The following is a 20,036-nucleotide window of genomic DNA, read 5'->3' on the forward strand; positions in this document are numbered from 1 at the left end:
TGGGTGACGAGGGTGGAGTTGTGCTTGAAGCCCTTCCTGCAGTCGGGGCAGCGGAAGGGCCTCTCTTCTGTGTGAATCCGCTCGTGCCTGAGGAGACGGGAGCTGGTCTTAAACCTCTTCCCACACTGGGGACACTCGTAGCGCCTCTCCCCAGTGTGGATCCTCTGGTGGCTGGTCAGGTCGGGTCTCCGGCTGAAGCTCTTCCCACACTCCAAGCACTTGTGGGGCTTCTCCCCATCATGAAGCTGCTCATGTACCAGCTCAGAGCCCCGGCTGGATCTCCAGCCACCTTCCTGGCTCAGGGTGGGTCTTTCCTCCTCAGAGCCCCCTGAGATGGGTTTGGAGCCCCTCCTCCTGCGGAATCTCTGGGGCTTTTCCTCCCCATTGGATTCTTGCATTGTGAGGCTGCTCAAAATGGCCTCTCCCATGAGGTTCTGCTGTGGGGATTTGTCCTCCCTGGTCTCCATCCTCAGCTCCTTGTCTGGGGGGGAAAGGACAAGGAGAGCATGGGATTTTCCTCTGTGCCAGAGGGAAGGGGAAGGGGATCCCCTCAGTCCATCCCCAGCAGGACAGTGTTGGCAGCAGGGCTGTCCTGCAGCCGGGGGCAGTGCTGGGCTGGGAGATGGAGCAGGAGAGAGGGGGAAAGGGACACTGACTTCCTCCTCACCTGCCTGGCTGTCCTGGGGCATCTTCCACTTCCTTGCAGCCTAAATTAAAAAAAAAAAAAAAACAAACGAAAAATTAAACTAAAAACGCAGTAGTAAAAAAAAAAAATCTACTGACAGAGTCAGAATACAACCTGACACCCAGTTAGTCAGGGTGTTTGTGGCTGCAGTCCTCCTGCAGTGACAGATGTCGTTTTCTTAAAATAATGATCTTTCAGAAGGGTGTAGTTTACCTCTGATGGTCCAGTGGTGGTGTAGATGGGTCTGGTTCTCCTCTGGAAATCCAGTGGAAACAGACTGCTTTTGGTGTGGTGAAGCTCAGATTATATCCAGGTAGGAATGCTTGGCTCCTCCCTGTGGGAGGAACATCTCACAATGGGATGATTTACTTTTATCAGTCATGCAGTGAACATCAATGGCCCATTAACAGAAGATAAGCCCCTGGAGAGAGGATGGGTTGTGGAAGAGATAAAGAACACTGCCCCACCTGGTTTTAACAGCTGGGCCGTTAACAGAAAATAATCCCTGGAGTTATGAGGGATGGGCCATGGAAGAGATAAAGAACACTGCCCCACCTGGTTTTAACAGGTGGCAATGGAATACAAACTTTTGGTTCCATCTTGCACTGCAACCCAAGACTTTTGGTCAAATGCATATTCATGAAGACTATACACATTTAAACATTCCTTTGTGTGCACATTTTCTGGCAATTCTTTAGCTTAGTTTGACTCCTGACCTCATCTGCCTAAAGGATGTGCCATAATTCAGATGTGATTTTGAGACTTTTGTGTTTTATTTCCTCTCGAGGCCACCTGGTCTGTGATTTGGCAGTTATTGATGGCCAAGGAGGGGTTGGTGGTGGATTCCTCCTGGCTCTTTCTGTGTTATTTGCCTGGGATTTTTTTCAATGTTATCTTATCATCCAGACATTTTAGCCAACGTTTTTCTCTCAATCAACATTAGCCATTTCACTATGGTCAGTCAGATACAGAAATACAGGCATCAGTCATTATTTCCCAACCATAGTCACTTCTGCAAAGATAATTAGCACATTTTAATTTTTTAATATTTATATAGTCTATTAAATAGTATATTTCTATTGTTGTTTATATTTGTATTTATATTTATGTTTATGAATATTGTCTTTATACTATATATTTATAGTTTTATAATATACTCTATTTCAATATTTTGCAATACCATAAACTATAATACTTTTATCACAGTGAAATAGGCAATCTCCACAGGGATTAGGGTATTAACTGCTAAAGAGTGACAAATTAGACTATATCAAAAGCACTTTAAAAGAGATTACAAACTGCACTGTGTCAAAATAATTTGCAAAAGCCAAGATATAAGTGTGAAAGCCAAGAACTACACAGTTATTTTTAACAGGTCTCCTGGCCTAACAGAACACCAGGACTGTGCTAAATGAGCAGATTGAAGGAATTACAAGTCTGCATGCTAGGAGTACTGAGGACACATGAAAGGCTGTCTTCGTTTGAAAGACAGGGATCTGCTGGGGAGGGGCAGGGCCTCCCTAGAAATGGAGAATTCAAACCCCCTCCCTCCAAATGATTATACTTTAGAAAAGGAAAGGGGCTTTCAGGCAGAGGGATGAGGTAATGAAGAACAGTTCTTTACTAGTATATATAACAAGGCAAACAAACAACAACAACTGCAGCATTAATAGCAAACACAACCAGGAACCTTGGGAGGCATTGTTTCACCAAGCCCGGGGCAGTCCAATCTCTTGGGACCCTGAGAGCACCAAGCTGGAAGAGTGGAAAAAATCCCGGGCTGGTGGATGGGATCAGAAGCTGTGCAGTGGCAGCTGGAATGGCAGGGATGTCCCAGCAGGGCAGGGCAGTGTGGGGTCACAGAGCAGCAAAAAGCCTGAAGGCAGCGCTGAAGAAACGGCGGCAGCGGGATGGGGCTGGGCCAGCAGGGCAGGGGGAGACGAGCTCAGAATTCCTGGGCACATGAACAGGGGTTGGCAGATTTCACAGGACTGCACTTTGGTGGTGGCAGCAAACTCCTCCCACAGCAAGCAGCAGCCTGGCTGTCCTCTCCCCGACACCGAGAGCAAGAGAGAGAAGCTGCCCCCAGCCCTGTCCTTTTTCCTGCCCCAAAACTCACGTTATCTCCCCCTCCTGACTTTTGGCCACCTCTATATTTTGGTCAAGCACCCAGAATCACTCAGTACTTAGTCTCCTAGCAATTTATGGAGAAAAAAATCTGTAAATAAAAAGGGATCAAACGGAACCTCCAATACTCTCCTGCTCCAACTCCTACTTCAGGGAACTTGGGCTCTGTTTTGGTTGGAATAGACAGGGATCTGCCAAGGAAGATTGGAGTCTCCCTTGGAATGTAAGCCCCCTCTCCCCTTTTTCAAATAATTGTAAATTTGCAATTAAAGGGGTGTTAGGCAAAGATTTGGGGGATAGGTATAGCAGTTCTTTACTAGGAATATTAAAAATACAAATGTTGTAGTATAAAAAAAACAAACATGCAAACAAACAAACAAACAAGGAATCTCAGAAAACAAAGAAATGAACAAAAACAAAAACAAAAACAAAAACAACCAAAACAACCTAAATTGTGATAGAATCAGAAATACAACCTGACACCCTGTTAGTCAGGGCGTAGGAAACAGTCCAAAGTCAGCCCTCCTGGGGTGGCAGAGGTGTCCTGTTGGAAGCAGAGATGGTCCTGTGGAGCCAGGGGTCCTTAGGTGGGTCCAGACTTCCTTTGGGAGTCCCATGGGAACACCGGAGTGCCTGATGACACCTGTGGATCTTTTTTATCTCGGCAGAAATGGTTTGCCTTCTGCTCTGTGGTAGAGCATCTCACAATAGGGTGATGAAATGTGTCATGCCATTGCTGAGCTTTAATGGTGCATTAACAGAAGATATTCGTATGGGGGTAGTGAAAGACTGAGCAGAGATAAGAGATAATAACCCACCCGGTTTTCAACAGCTGGCTTGTTATCAGGGAATGCAGTTACCCCCTCCCTTCTGGAGTTACAACAGATAAGATAAAACCTCCCCAACCGAGCTTTTGGCCATCTCTTTGTTTTTGGTCAAGTACTCTTTAAGTATCCAACTCTTAGTCTCCTTGGTAATTTATGGGGAAAAAATTCTTTAAAGTAAAAAGGAGGAAACCTAACCCCCAACAAGCAGCCAGCCTGGCTCAGGGCACCAGCCTGCACTTCCTCACTTTGGAGTTCTGCAGTGGCTTTGACTTGTCTGATTGTTCTTGGGAGATATTCTTCTCTTTAGTGCTTCATTGCCATGACTATCTGTGCATGCACTGAAGAGAAATGAACTCAGTTTCTGGGGAAATGAGCAGCTGCAAGTTGAGGGTGTGAATTTTAGATGGTTGATAACTGGGTCTTGCAGGGCTGGCCATGGATTTCCCAGCAAAGGCTGCAAAGACACTGGAACAGACTTGTCTCTGGATTTCTCAGTCCCTGTGGATTGGTTTTCAAAACCTGTGGATGGACTGCTGAAAGTCTCTAGGTTCTTGTTGAACTCCAGGAGTTTGACCAGAGCAGATTTTCTTGGTCAATTTTCCAACCTATACTCTGAATTTTGAATTTGAACCATTCAAGAGTGTAAAATTGAATTAAGTTGGTTTTTTATTTCTTCCCATGTCTGTAAAGTTTTTTACCTTTGAGAACTTTGTCAGTCTTCTGCAGGGGCATATGCTTGTCTCTGATTATTTTGTAGTTTTCTTCTTCAATACTGTTTTCATTACATGACTTTTATCAGTGTTTTATCAATATTAAACATCTGAACAGTGTATTTCAGATGAATATATCACAGCCCATAATCAGCCTCAAAGATTTTCCAGATTATCTGGAGGGAATATAGGTACAATCAAGGTTTCAAACACCACAGTCACTTAGACCTTGATCTCTCAAAGTACTCATCAGCATTTTTTAAACAGTATCCTCTTTTCCATCTCCTTTCATGTAAGAAAGGTCTTATTCCTGCCATCACGCTGCCCCACAATTAAAACCCCACAGCTCTGTTTAGTACCTGTAGGTAGTTGAATTGCACTGTTTCCTTTGAAACCAGGTACGTGCTTGGGCTGCAGCCCTTGAAAGAATTCCTGATTGCAACATAATTTTGTGTGTCACAGGAGGTTACTGCTGCTGGGAGGCTCTGTGCTGATCCTTTGGAGAAAATGTTAAAGGATAAATCCAATGGAAAGCTCAGAAAAAAGAGTAATTGATAGTCATACAGATCTTAATTTTGTCAGTTTTCCCTTCCTTTAATTTTTTTAAAAAATAATTGTATTTTAAAGTGAAAGTCTGTTTTTCAGCAAAAAATTATTTGGAAGTTTAGTGGGCCATTCATTCACTCCAAATCTTGTTCCAGTTCATTTGAATCCATGATGATTCAGAAAATTTACAGTCATTCCTCTTGAACTTTTTCTTATCTCTTATCTCTTATCTCTTATCTCTTATCTCTTATCTCTTATCTCTTATCTCTTATCTCTTATCTTTTTTTTTATCAGTGGTAGTGCTGACAAAATTTAAAGGGCTCTGCTTTGGACAAAAAACCCCTTTTTATAGATCATCAGATTATTTTCAATTTGGGAAAGAGGTCTTAATTGGTAATAGATTCTCTTAGGGAAAGGAAGATTTTCTATTTTGAGGTGATGTGTTGAAAGAGATTCATGGAAAGATTTGACCCATTTATCTCCATCTGATTTTAGGGGGAAGATGTGCAGGCTCTGAAGAGCAGCATTTGATGGCCTCAAGTTGGGCAACTCCAAACCCAAGGTGTCTGTTTGGGAAAATGTTGATTTCTGTAGAGCAGGTACTAAAGTTGGGGCCAGAGCTGGGAAGTGTGGCTCCCAGCCCAGAGCCATCATCTCCATAAAACCACTCCTCCAAAGTCCTGGCATATTTTGGGATAGCCTGCACCTCAACAGTGAAAACCAAAGTCTTGTATAAAGAACAAAGAGGGAAATGGGAAAAAAATGTCAAAAGAAAGTAATTTGCATGTCTTGGGAGCAGAGAAATCATTTCAGTGAGCCATCTCTGACAGAGAGTTTTGGAAAACAAACACAGAATGTTAAATTCCCTGCAGGGAAAAAGCTAACTCCATGCTCAGGCCATGATATTTATCAAAAGCAAGTCTGTGACTGCAGGAACTCTCCTGCCCAGAGGAATCCTGCAGGGCCAGCTGCTCTCCGGAAGGAGCCTGTGAGCTCCATCAGCCTTTTTGTCAAGCAGGGGCCAAGTCCCAAGTGTAGCAAGTGATTGAAAGATCCTGCCCAAGCCCCTGCCCAGGTGACCCAAGGTGAAGGGGGGGGGGAGACCCCAGAGCCTTTTGGGGACACCTGGGACACACCTGGGACCCCCTGAAATCCCTTTGGGAGACCCCAGACTCTTTTGGAGACACTTGGGAACCCCAGGACCCATTTGGGGAGCCCCAAGACCCCCCTGGGATCCCCCCAAAACCCTCTTGGGACCCCCCCAAACTTTTCTAGGCCCCCCTTGGGACACCCCTAGACTAATTAAGGAACCTCCTGGGGGCCCCAGACCTTTATAGGGACACTTTGGGACCCCCAGGGTTCTCCTGGGATCCCTGCAGACCCATTTGGGACATCCCTGACACCTCAGACCCATTGGAGGCCCCTAAGACTCCCCCACACCCATTTGGGGAGCCCTTTTTTGACCCCCCCAAACTCCTCAGAGACCCCCTTGGGACACCCCCAGACCCATTTGGGGATCCCCAGCGCCTCCAGACCCATTTGGGGATGCTCCAGGACCCCCCTGGGACACCCCCAGACCCATTTGGGAACCTTCAGATCCCCCCAAAATCCTCCTGGGCCACCCCAGGCCCATTTCTGCCCTTCCTCCTCCCTTTCACCCCCCTCCCAGACACCCCTGGGTAACTTAGGGGATATTTGGGGGTTATTTTGGAGATAGTTTGGGGCAAATTTGAGGAATATTTGGGGGTAATTTTGGCCATATTTTGGGACTATTTTGAGCTAATTTTGGTCTAATTCTGAGGCAATTTTGCTGATATTTTGGGGATAATCTGGGGTAATTTGGGGGATGTTTTAGGGTAATTGTGGGATATTTTGGAGATATTTTGCACTTATTCTGGTGTAATTTTGGGAGATGTTTTGTGATAAATTTTGGGTAATTTTGGCTTTTTGAGAGTACACATTTTAAAGATATTTTGTGGTAATTTTTGTGTAATTTTGTGGATATTTTGGGGTAATTTGGAGACAGGTGAGAGAAAATTCCCCGGGAATGTTCCGAAAAAATTCCCAAAAATCTGCAGGGGGGTGCCTATAATGTCCCCAAAATATTCCAAAAAAATTCCAAAAAATGTGTGGGGAATGTTTCTCTAATCCCCCAAAACCCATCTCTGTGTGCTCAGCCTGTGCTCAGCACCCGGCCCCAGCAGTGTCCCAGTGCCAGCCTCTGTGGCATCGGTCCCCACAAGGGGTTTCCATGGCAATGGCCAGGCCAGGTGACCCAGGTGTGGTGTCCCAGGGAGGGCTGCCATGGAAACAGTGGCCAGCCCTGACCCTTTCTGTCTGCCTGAGTTGCCTTTGGCCCTGGCAGTGGCGTTTGCTGCTGGTCCCGCGGCGCCTGAGCAGCCAGCGCGGCACAGGGCAGGTGGCCATGGCACAGCCCCCAGCAAGGGATCCCCTCTGCCTCTGGGCACTGACACCAGCCCTGAGCAAGGGGCCCAGGCAGTGGGCTCAGGGCAGTGCCCGTGGCCACAGCCCCTTGCCATGGCCCAGGCCAGCTTGGCATGATGATCCACCCTCACTCCTGGCCCAGGCCAGCCCTGCACTGCCCTTCCCCACTGCCTGTCTGCACACAAGCACTTCCAGGCCTCTCTGCATTGCCCTTGCCCTCACTCTGGGCTCACTCACACACCTCCCAACAACCCACCTGCAGCTTGGAGCTGCAAGGAGTTCAAAGCTTGTCTGGCCTTCAGGAGTTGGTCTAATTCTGCCTTCAGCCAACTCTGGATTTGTGTTTCTTGCAGAACTTCCTGTGTGTCTAAATCATTCCTTGCATGGTTCTGCCTTGGGGAAGGGGAACCTCCTTGGTGGCACCTTGGCCTTGGCACACACTTGAGAAGTGTGTCTGAAACTTAGGAGTTTTAGATTTCTAAAAAAGGAAGGAAATCCCTCTCTGCCTGAGTGCAGCCAGTTCTGCAAGCAAAGCAGGTCCCAGGTGAGTGAGGAGAGACAGGATGGGGTTGGGGAATGTGGAGCAAGGTTGTCCACACTTGGTCACAGCTCAAGGCACAGCTTCTCTGAGCAGGCCAGACTTCCTCGGGAGAGTCCCTGGGTCAATATCAGTTATTGAATGTTTCAGTCATCTCTTCTCTAAAGAGAACAGTAATAAAATACCTCCTTTCAAATAGAAATGTGTATTTCTTAGAAGCTCTTGGAAACTTTTCTCCATAACTGCAGTAGGAAACCTTCCTAATGAACTGCACCAGACCAGAGGGAAATCAAGGCACAGCCATGGTTTGTCAGCACTTGTTTGATCCTAATGAGCCCCGTGGTGCATTTGGAGTTGAGCCCTGGAACCTCAGGGCCTGAGAGGAGATTGCACAAACCTTTCCAGGAGTCAAAGTAAGAAGAAATGCCCAAATTGTCTGGAAGCATTAATGGGTCTCACTGAGGTCCATCCCCAATACAGGCTCCTCCTGGAGTCCTTGGAGGAGAGATTTGGAAGCCAGGATTGCACAAAAACCTCTCAGAGACTCAGTTTTGGAAGGAAAATCCGAAGTAACTTAAACACTTAGAGTATCTCAAAGTATTAATGAGCCCCACTGAGTGTCAATGCAAAGCTCCCAAGGGACTCATTAAAGCAGATAATTGGAGGCCAATTATCACACACAGCACTCAGACTCAGTGTCAAAAAGTAGTTCCTTAATAAACTTTGAGTACCCTGAAGTGCTAATGAGCCCCACTGAGTGTTGTTACTGACTCAGAATCCCAAGGGACTTGTTAAAGTAGATAACTGGGGCCCTGATTGCACAAACCTCTCCTAGAGTCAGTTTTAAAAGGGAAACTCCAAGTACCCTAAAATAACTGAAGTATCTTGAAGCATTAACGAGCCCCACTGAGTGTCATTACTGACAAAGCCTCTCAAGGGACTAATTACAGCAGATAATTGGATGGCAAAAGCTCTCAGAGATTCCAAGGCAAAAGCAAAACCCAAAGTCCTTTGAAAAACCTGTTATCACTGCCTGCAGTTCTCTGCTCTGCCTGGGGCCTGGGGACACTTTCTTTGTCCTGTCCCTCAGTGGGGCCCATTAGAACTTCCAGAAACTTTGGAGTTGGATTCTGACTTGGAGTTCTGGAGAGGTTTCATCATCTCCCCCTGATGTTAGGGCCTCATCACCAAGCCCCAAGAGGGTCATTAAAGTCCTTGTGCTGTGTCTGTGCTGCTGAGCTGGGCCGGGCTCCTGGCACAGAGGCAGCTCCTGGTAGCCAAGAAAAGCTCAAAACCACATTTCTCTTGATGAGCAGCTCTTCTCCCAGCCCAGCAGGGCTGGGGCACTGCCTGCAGCCACCCCGGGCACAGCACACAGGCACAGAGAGCTTCAATCACTCAGGGCTGGGAAGGGGCTGACAAGTGCCTGGGGGAGAATCACTCCCAGCCCTTGGCACAGGAACCTCTGGCTGCAGGACAATGCAGCTGCAGCTCCTGCAGTCCTCTCCTAAAGCTGGAACATGCCAATGCCTACAGACTCTGTGAGTACATTCTCTGCTTCTCTCCTGTGTAGAGCAGCCAGGGGTGCCCAGGGCTGTCCTGCAGAGCAGGGTCCTGCAGCCCAGGGCGCTGTGCTGGGGCAGGGACTCTGCTGCCTGCCAGGGACAGCTCTCAGCCAGCCCTGGGAGCTGCTGCCAGCACTGGGGGACAAGATCTGGGTGGAAGGAGACAGCTGGTAAGGCTTGGAAGTGTTCTCCTTGTGTGGTGAGGATACTGCATTGTTCAGGTGTGCGCCCAGCATGACATTTAACTCCAGAACATTTCCAAGTAGATTATCCAGGAAGCACAGCGAGGCCATGGCCACATAAAAGAAAAATCCTGCTTTATTAATCTATTACTCTGTGTTGCCTGGATGGGAAATTGCACACAGATATTCATCTTTCAGATCAGGGACCAAAAAAAAAGAAAAAAGAAAAAAAAAAAAAAAAAAGAAAAAAGGAAAAAAAAACAACCAACAAACTCAGACCTTACTAAACCAGGCAGTGACAGAAATCAGCACAGGGCCCCTTGCAGGCATCAGTGTCACTTTTCCAGCCTCCTCAGGGTTGCTCTGAGGTTGCCATCAGAGCCTGCAGAGCCAGAGCTGCCCCTGGGCAGTGCCTGAGCTGGGAGGGCTCTGCAGGGCAGAGCTGAGCCCCCAGGGCTGGGCTGGGCTCTGGCAGCACTGGCAGGGCCCAGCCCTGGGCACAGGGAAGCAGCTGCAGGCAGGGACAGCTCCAGGCAGCAGAGCCCTGGGCAGGCAGTGGGGGGAAAATGCCACCAAGCTGGGCTGGGATATTGAAAGTCCTCTCCAAACCAAACTGTCCTATGATTAATTTTTTTACAGATCCCCATGCCAAGACACCACAAATGTCCAACAGCAGCTCCATCAGCCACTTCCTCCTGCTGCCATTGGCAGACACGAGGCAGCTGCAGCTCCTGCACTTCTGCCTCTTCCTGGGCATCTCCCTGGCTGCCCTCCTGGCCAACGGCCTCGTCATCAGCGCCGCAGCCTGCGGCCACCACCTGCACAGCCCCATGTTCTTCTTCCTGCTCCACCTGGCCCTCAGTGACCTGGGCTCCATCTGCACCACTGTCCCCAAAGCCATGCACAATTCCCTCTGGGACACCAGGGACATCTCCTACACAGGATGTGCTGCTCAAGTCTTTTTCTTTATGTTCTTCATCTCAGCAGAGTTTTCCCTCCTGACCATCATGTGCTACGACCGCTACGTGTCCATCTGCAAACCCCTGCACTACGGGACCCTCCTGGGCAGCAGAGCTCAATCCCCTCAATCTCCTCCCCAACCCTGGATCTGGCACTGTCAGTTCTGTACTCAGTGGGGTCTCCAGCCCTGAACCCCCTCATCTACAGCCTGAGGAACCAGGAGCTCAAGGCTGCAGTGTCGAAACTGATGACTGGATGGTTTCAGAAACATTAAACGGATAGCCAGTTTCTGCAAATCACTTGTAATAAAACTCAATTTTGATACTTTTTGTTGGTTTGGTTGTGCGTTTTTTTCCAGTTTTCTGCAGAGATGCCCCTTTTGTTCCCCTCTCTGCAGCTGCAGCAGCAATGTCTGTGTGCAGAGCTGGGGGCAGATCAGGGCTGGCACAGCAGCTGTGCCCAGGAGCAGCAGCCCTTAGTGCTGCCAGTGCTGCTGCCATGGCCCTGCCCCGCTGCCCTCCTGGCCCTGGTGTTGCTGTAGGGCCTGAGGGCTCTCGGGGCTGGGCACAGGGCTGGGGGTGGCAGTGCCGGGGCTGCAGCAGGGACAGGCCATGGGCACTGCTGGGGCAGCGCTGACGCCTCAGGGCAGGGCCTGGGGGCTCCAGGCTCCTTGCCCAGGCTCTCTCCAGAACACACCCAGGCAAATGCTCAGCACAGAAAAGCCCCGGGAGCAGCCCCAGGCTGGCCCTGGGCAGGCTGGGGGCAAACAGCAGGGCTGGGGCTCTGCAAGGGCCCTGGGGGAGACGGGAAGGAGCAGCAGAGCAGGGCCTGATCCATCCCCACTGCGCTGGACACCCCAGGGCAGCGTCCCAGAGCGTCCTCATGCACCTGCCAACAACATCCCCCCTGGGCAGCCCTGGCCTCTCCCCCAGCTCACACAGGGGCCGCATCCTTGCAGACACAGACACGGCAGCACTGCCTCAGGAGCCCCTGTTTGCACTGCCCAGAGCGGGCCTCAGCACCCCCATGCTGTCGGTGTGGGGAGATGAACCTGAGGGAGCACAAATGCCATCAGCCCCTGGGGCCAGGAAGGGCTGGGCCACAGCAGGGAAACCACTCAGCTTTGGCGTGGCCTCTCAAGTCACACAGAGAGTTTGTTCCCATCAGCTCTGAGTTTCCTGTGCCACTGCAGACGTTGTTGCTCAGAGCCAGGGCTGCCTGGCAGCCACCCCCAAACTGCCCTGAGCATTTCCTTTGCTTCACCTTGGCTTTCTTTACTCTTTCTGCTACAAATTTCTTCCTGTGGCCTTCCCCTGTTCCCTCCCCTGCAAACAGCCCATCCCTGGTTGCCCTTTCCTCTCTGGCCCCACTCCCCATTGCAGTTCCTGAGTTGGCACCATGGGAACGTCCCTTGGGGAGCAGGATCATCCTCCAAGGGCTTCAGGAATTGTCTGCAGGCTCCTGCAGTGCCTGGGGCTGCTCCCTTGCCAGAGGCACCCCAGGCCAGAGGGGCACATCTGGGCTGCTGTGTCTGGCTGTGGGGCTCCTGTTGTGGGCCATGAGGAGGAGCTGCAGAGGCTCTGCAGGACTGACAGGATGGGCTTTGTGGCTGTCAGGAGAAGCTGAGGGACCTGGGCTGCTGCACCTTCTGAAGAGGAGGCCCAGGCCTCATCCTGACACTGCTGCAAGGCTGCTTTCAGAGAATCCCACAATCAGCAAGGCTGGAAATGACCTTGGACATCATCAAGTCCAAGCTGTGCCCTGACACTGCCTTGTCTCCCCTGAGCCTCCTCTTGTCCAGGAGAAACAAGCCCAGCTCCCTCAGCTGCTCCTCACAGGACTTGTGTTCCAGAGCCCTCCCCAGCCTTGTTCCCTTCTCTGGACACGCTCCAGCCCCTCCATGTTGTTCCTAAACTGGGGGGCCCAGAACTGGACACAGCACTGGAGGTGCTGCCTCAAGCAGTGCCCAGCACAGGGGAAGAATCTCTGCCCTGCTCCTGCTGGCCACACTGTTCCTGATCCATAGGAGTGCCAGGGCTTGGATGAGGGACATGGTGGGCAGGGCCTGGGGACAAAGTCGAATTTCTGTCAGCCATGAAGGGTGTCTTGGGTTTTCCATCAATAAATAAATAAATAAATAAATAAATATTGTATTCCATGTTTTGGAACCTGGTTGGGGAGGTGTTTTTTCTTTATCTGTTGTATGTCCAGGAGGGAGGGTGCAAGTGCCTTTCTGATAACAAGCCAGCTGTTAAAACCCGGTGGGGCATTGATTCTTATCTCTGTTCGCCCTCCCATTACCTCCATGGGGATCTCTTCTGTTAATGGGCCATTACAGCTCAGCAATGACAGTTAAAAAATATTTGGGGAATATTTTTCAGATATTTTGGTAACAGTGTAGGGATATTTGGCAATAGTTTGGGAATGTTTGTTCTTGGGAGTATTTTGGGGACATTTTGAGAAGATTCCTGAATTATTTTAGGAACATTTCAGAGACATTTTAGAAACGTTCTGTGAATTTTTTGGGTGGAAATTAGGAATGTTTGGGGGATATTTTGATGAAGTTGTGGGCATATTTCAGGGACATTTCAGGAATGTTTTGGGAATATCCCAGAAATATTTCTGGAACATTTTTGGGATATTTCAGGGATATTTTGGAGATGATTTGAGAAGATTCTGGGAATATTTCAGAGACATTTCAGAAGCAGTCCACGCACATTATTGGGAATTTTTGGGGAACATTTTGAGGACATTTTAGAAACACTCCATGCACACTTCTGGGAATTTTTTGGGAATATTTCAAGGGATTTTAGAAACACTCCATTGACGTATTTGGGAATATTTTTTGAGAATGTTTCAGGGGATTTAAAAAATATGCCATGCACATTTTTGGGAATATTCTTAAGACATCTTGGGGGGTTATAAAAATATTCCCAACACATTTTTTTGAAATTTTTTCTGGAATATTTCAGGGACATTTTAGGCACCCTCCATGCAGATTTTTGGGAATTTTTTGGGAACATTCCTGGGGAATTTTCTCTCACCTGTCTCCAAATTACCCCAAAATATCCACAAACTTACACAAAAATTACCACAAAATATCCCCAAAATACGTACTCTCCAGAAGCCAAAATTACCCCAAATTTACCACAAAACATCCCCAAAATTACACCAGAATTAATGCAAAATATCTCCAAAATATCCCCACAATTACCCCAAAACATCCCCAAAATTACACCAATTTATCCCCAAAATATCAGCAAAACTGCCTCAGAATTAGACCAAAATTAGCTCATAATAATTAGTCACTTCATGTGAGTCTTCAACTGCATCTCCCATCAGTGGACCCATATTGGGCAGAGCCCTGGGGATCCACATTCCCTGTGATCTGCACTGGGAAGACACCTGTCCTTTTCCTCTGCCCCTGGCAATTACATGAGGTGGGATTGAAGAATATGAGGGTCTGGCCATGGCCCCTTCATTGTATTTTTTCCCATCCCTGGTCATTGCCAGGGACAGGAAAGGGACTCTCTCACTTCCTCAAAAAGAATGGTTTCTTTTCCAGGCAGGAGGAAATACATGGCCGGGAAGAGCCAGGGCCTCGGGAAGGCATTGAAAACAGGCAAGTGGCCCAGAGAGGAGGCTGCTCTGTGCCCTTGGTGGCACAGGCACAGCAGGGAGGGGGCCCAGGACATTTGTCCCCAATGGCAGCCTCTGTCCCCAGGCGCTGGCAGCCCTGGCTGCTGGGCCCAGGTTTGGGGGCACTTTGGCTGTGGCCCAGCTCTATCCTCCTGCGGGGCTCAGGGCTGTTCCCGGCCATGGCCAGCCCTGCCCGGCCTCTCTGCTGGCCCAGAGCCCGGCAGAGCCCGGGGCAGGGCTGTCTGTGCAGCCCCACAGGGGCCACGGGCTGTGCAGGAGCTGGCAGAGGCTGCCCAGCAGGGAGGCCGTGGGGCACAGAGCCCCAAGGCTGCCGTGGGCACCACGGCACAGGGGCCGTTCCCACCCGCAGGGCTCCTGTCCCGCCCTGGGCCTGCACAGGGGCTGTGGCACCATGGCTGGGCCAGCGCGGCACAAAGGGGCCACGCAGCCGCTGCTGGGGGCTGACAGCAAGGCCAGGCACACATGAGGAATTGCTGGGCACTGCCTGCGCTGCCCAGGGCTGACTGTGCCAAAGGCATGGCTCAGCTGCCCTTGGGGGCTGCAGGAAAACTCCAGAGCCCCAAGAGCCTCCATGGCTGTGCTGGAGACCAAGGCTGGAGGAGGGAAAGGCAGGGCTGCTGCGGGATGGGGAGGGGATTGAATTCCAGCACACACCTCACTTCTCTGATCACCCCGGCACGGTGCTGGGCCCTGTTTCAGCCTGGAGCACAGCAGATGTTGATGGGACAGGAGCCCTCCGGGGCTGTCAGGGACCTGCAGCTTGCAAGGTGCTCTGCTCTCCCTCAGCTCCTCTCTGAGAGATGCCAACCCCAGCTGGGCACCTCAGGGCACAAGTGGCACTGCCTGTTCATGGGCACTCACCTGATCTCTGCCTGGAAAGGGGCACAGGTTTTAATCCCTGTTCATTTCATAATATACAAGCACATTTTTATTAGCTGGGTCATTTGAGTACTTTTAAGAATAGGAAATTTTCCCACGTGGAACAAGAATTTCCTGGAAATATACAGATGGCAGGAGAAGAAATACTGGTCTTCCCTTCTACCTTTGCCACCAACATTCAGTCTAATATTCCATGACCCTGTTCCTTCAGGTGTTTCCAGCTCTCCTGTTTAAATGGCCATGACAAAGGACATCTCTTCACTTGACCAGCTGGATCTATGTCCTTGCAGCTGCTCCCAGATTTCCACATCCAGATGCTCTGTGGTCCTTCAAGTGCCTCTCAATTGACTGGTTTCATGCTTTGAGCTATAGAGAGCTCCCCAATTTTTCTTAAGTTCAAATAAGTATCACATTAGTCAACATCTGATTGTGTCTATATCTATGACAGAATTACCTCTTCTTATATCTTTGTCTAAAACTGTTCCTGTATGGAAATCCCCTGGGGATGGTGGACATGTCAGATGCTGCTGGGACATCACAGAGAGCTGAGGGAAGAGCTCTGATGGTTATTAAACTGTATCATGTTCACTTCTGCTTGCTGGCAAGAAACCTTTCTGTGCCTCTGAGTCCCAGCAGTCCCTGGGCCCCAAAGGACACAAACCTGATGAGTTGTGGTTCCCATTCTGGTGGCTCTTGGATCTTGGCACTGCACAGAAGAGCTTTTCATCCACTTTCTCTCTTTTCCTTCCTCTAGGCACAGAGGGAGCTTGTGAGTTCAGCATGTGACTGGTGTGTGCAAAGAGCAAATCTGGGCAGAAATGGGCAGGGAGGGTTTGGGGGGACCTTGGGACCTGTGCTGGGCACAGAAGATGTTTTCCATTGGTCTGAGACTGTCTGCTGTGGAAAGTGGACTTAATATCAAGCAGAGGAATGACTTTTGCATTTGATGGAGCTGTGCCTCCCCTTGGGTTTGTTGGCTGACAATGAATGAACATCTCTGTGTCTCGGGCAGCTCCTTCTCCAAGGAAAGCAGCTGGGATTTGGAGCCAAGGAGCTGAAAGCTGCAGGCCCAGCCTGGGCTGGAGGGAGCTCAGATTTGCACAAGGCTGCTCTGAGTCCCAGGGCTGGGAGAAATATTGGGGTGGGGGTAGGGACAGAGTCTGATTGATTGTCAGCCATGAGGGGCCTTGATTTTCATATCTATTCAAACTGAACATTAGAAGCTACTTGGATTCAATGTCAATTGGAGATTGCACATATCAAGATATTAAGAAGAAAAAAAAGCCCTAAACACGACCTAAAAATTGTTTTCTTGCTGTCTTTATAAATATAATACATTCACTTTGAGTTCAGTTCTGAAATCTGTCTAATTAACCACAAAATTTGAAATTTTAAATCAAATTATTCCCAGTGTCCTGGCCTGTTAAGGTGTTCTGAATGTTGATGAGCCCTGGGGCACTGAATTCCTGAACCTGAAGAGCTGAAGGCTGAACAAGCCTCTGGAGAAGTCAAATCCTCCAGCAGCCCCCAAGTGTCTGAGGATGTCACAGCCCCCACTGAGGCCATCCCTGCCCACAGACCGTGGGGGAATGGAAACACAAGGAGAGCGTCCCTGGGGCTGGGCAGGCAGAACTCAGAGGCACCAGCGGGTCCAGGTGGGAAATGGAGTGTGCAATGTGGCTGTGACAGCCCTGCCTGGGCTGTGCCAAGCAGGACAGACAAGCCCTGACCCCCATCCCCCAAACAACTCTCTGAATTAGACGTTTAATAAGAATTACAATTGTTTGTGTCCTCTGAGTTGGAAACACTGGAGAAATACCAACAAGAGATTCTCAGGAGCTCAAAACAACAAAACAGCCTTTACAGGGAACTTCAGAAAAAACAGACAAAGTTTGGCAAAAGGTTTAATATGACTTTCAATCAACAAAAAACACTTCTCAAAGCATTTACTTGGCCCATTCAACTTCACAAACTCTAAGCCTGTTCAATTTTAAGTTACTCAAAATTAGCAAGAGCAGGGAATTAGAAGATGAAGGCAGATGAAGATACAGGGAAGCAAACACAGAGCTACCAACTCCTGGATTCCAGCTGTGTTCAGACAGAAATTCCAAAAGGAGGGAGGGTCAAGCTGTAGATGTGTGCTTGCCTTATGGTCAGCCTTAAATACCCCTTGTTCTTCCTGGGCCCTTCCCCCAGGTGGGACTTGGGGCCATCTGGTCACTCAGGAGCTGGGCTGGGGCTGCAGAGGTGGCAGTGGAGCATTGCCTTGGGTGTGCCAGGGACTGGCAGACACTGCTGTGTGGGAAGACAGAGACAGTGCTTATGGCACTCCTGCCTCTGATATATTGCAGTGTGTTAATTACCACAGAGTGGGAACAGCCTTGCCCTCACAGCTGTGGGTGTGACAAAAGAGTGAGTGAGTTGGTAGAGAGTCAGTTGGGGTCTGCTGGCTGTGCTGTGAGGATGAAGGGACAGGAGGTCGTGTGAGGGACAGAGAAGGGAAGCCACTGTCCCAGGGACAGACAGGGTCAGGTGGCCGTGCTCGGGACAAGAAGCAGCGAGCTGGGACTGCAGAAAGAAGAGAGAAAGAGCCAGAGCTGTGGGGAGCTGCCTACAGGATTGCTACATAGAAAAGGTATGAAAGACATCTAGATAACATGGTGCTGATGCCTGAAGCACTCTGAAGTTTTTATTGAAGCACTCGGAGTTCAGTGGCCCTCTCGACTGCGACACTGCTTGGCTGGGATAGAGGCTCTGGGGGGATTGGGGTTCCAGGGCAGGGCAAGGCTGGACCTGCCCCTTCCTGCCCCACACACCAAATGTTTCCAGCCAACAATCTCCTCTAATCTCTGACAAGAGGCAATGCTGGAGGTGGAATCCCAACTGTGGCCATGGGCACCTGGACAAGGAGGACAGTTCTTTCCCATAGGAAGGAAAGCACAGAGTCTTCCCCAGGGTTTTGGGGACAGATGGGAGGTGACCCTTGTGAAACCATTGCCAGCCAGACTTGTCCTGGCAATATTCCTATGGGAACAATTCCTGAATACAAGGAAATTTGGTGGTAAAATCTGAATTCTGGGTGCATTTTACAGTATTACCATGGGCTGGCACAGGAGGGGGAGATTTCCCCCTCAAGAGAGGCTCATATTGCAGTTTTTGCATTCAGGCAGCTCCACATCCCTCAGCTCTGGCTGCAGAGCAGCTGGAAATGCAAGTGCAGGAGCTCTGCTCATGCCCAGCCACAGCAGGTGACAGCAGGGACAGGGTCCTGGCACTGTGACATTTGCAGAGAGAGCCTTCAGCAAACGCTGGGGGCTGGAACTCTGTGCAGAAAACGCCCCAGGGGTCTGTGCAGGGAGGCAAAAGCAACAAAGTTTCGGTTCTGGCCCGGCCGGGGAGCACCAAATCGGCTCCATTTCAGGGCGAGGTGCCATTGCCGGCTGCTCTCCGAGCCCCAGAGCAGAGCCCAGGGGGCACCGAGAGCGGGGACTGTGCAGGAGCCGGACACGGCCAGAGAGGCCGGGCTGAAGGTGAGCCCGGGGCGGGCAGGGGCTGGAGGGGGCCCAGCCCGGGGGGTTCCCGCAGAGCCTCCCCGCTCCAAAGCCCCGCCTGCGGCAGCGGGGCAGCTGCCGGGAGCCTGTGCCGGGGCCGGGCCGCGGGGGGTGTTCCCGGGGCCTCCGGGGGAGCGGCTTTTTGTCCCGGCCCGGGGCCGTTCCCGCGGGGTTGGGGTCCCTGGGAAGGCGCCCGAGGACAGGGTGGGAGCGGTCGGTTGGCGGTGTTGGATCATTGTTTGCGGTGGGGTGATGGCCGGTTGGGGTCTCAGTGTTTCTGGGCCCGGGGCAGTGTGTTCTGTGGGCTCCCCCAGCGGTCGGAAGCCCCGCGGGTGCGGGGAGCGCTGGCGCAGCCCCGGCACGGGCGGGGCGGCCCCGGGTGGGCTGTGGGAGCCGGGAGCGGCCGCCCGGGCCCGGAGCCGCCGCCTTGGGCCGGGAGCCCCCCGGGCAGAGCTCTGTGCTCGGGGCCGAGGCCCGGGCGGCCCGGGGAGCGGAGGGTGCAGGGTCCCCCCGGGCTGGGGCTGGGGCTGGCTCTGCCCGGCTCGGGGGCTGCATTGTCAGCCCAGAGGCGCCTGGGGATGGCCCGGTACCGGCAGGGCTGGGAGGGGAAGCCGGAATGAGGGAGCAGAAACAGGCAGTGGGAGAGCTGGGGGTGTTCCAGGAGCCTGGACGTGTTGGGAGCATGGACAAGGGGGACCCGTGGATACCCCAGGACCCCAAAACAGGGACCCCGGGCAGTGCTGAGCCCTGGGACGCCTGTGATGCCAAACTGGGGAGCCCAGAGAAGGGGAACCTCCTGGATTCCCAGGAGCCACAGCAGCCCAGAGAGGGGGAACACCAATTCAAACTTGATCTGCAGCAACCCAGACAGGGGGGGCTTCCAGGACCCCAAAATAGAGAGAGCAGAGAGGGGAAACTCATGGTTGGGTGTTTTCTACTGAATCTTGGTCATTTCTGTATTTTGGGGGAATGAATCTTGGTGTTTTGGAGGTTTATCTGTGCACCAGATGCCCGGTGATGTTGTGGTGTGTTTTGTTCTAATGGTTTGTTCTGTTACTCCCCTGAGTTGTTGGTTTGCTCCAAGTTTGTACCCACCTACCCAGTTGTCATTCCTGCCCGGATTCTTCCCATTGTTCCCAAATATTCCCTGTCATGTTACTTGGCTGTCAATCCTTCCCTTACCCTGCCCCTCTTCCAGACTGTTCTCTGTCAATCCCTCGATCCTCGAGGCCCCATTGGAGCATGTGACCCACTCTCCTCCCCTTGTTTGCCCTCTTGGTTCAGCAAATGGAAACCCCACCTTTCACTCCTCCCCTACTTTCCTCCCATTTGCTAAAGATTTGTACCCTCCCCTGAACCCT

The 20,036-nt window shown here is 50.9% G+C and overlaps 1 protein-coding gene across 1 annotated transcript in view; it reads left to right on the top strand.

Annotated features, from left to right (window-relative positions):
* Positions 1-19,295, top strand: part of LOC310923500 (uncharacterized protein) — a gene marked incomplete at both ends in the record, with an annotated part of 44,959 nt that extends 25,664 nt beyond the window's left edge. The window contains 1 exon segment of the mRNA XM_083885478.1: positions 18,990-19,295. Within this exon segment, the coding sequence (XP_083741604.1) occupies positions 18,990-19,295 (306 nt within the window).
* Between the last annotated feature and the right edge of the window lie 741 nt (positions 19,296-20,036).

The sequence above is a fragment of the Zosterops lateralis genome, assembly GCF_965231275.1.
Source record: "Zosterops lateralis genome assembly, contig: HAP1_HAP1_SCAFFOLD_75, whole genome shotgun sequence".
NCBI lineage: Eukaryota > Metazoa > Chordata > Aves > Passeriformes > Zosteropidae > Zosterops > Zosterops lateralis.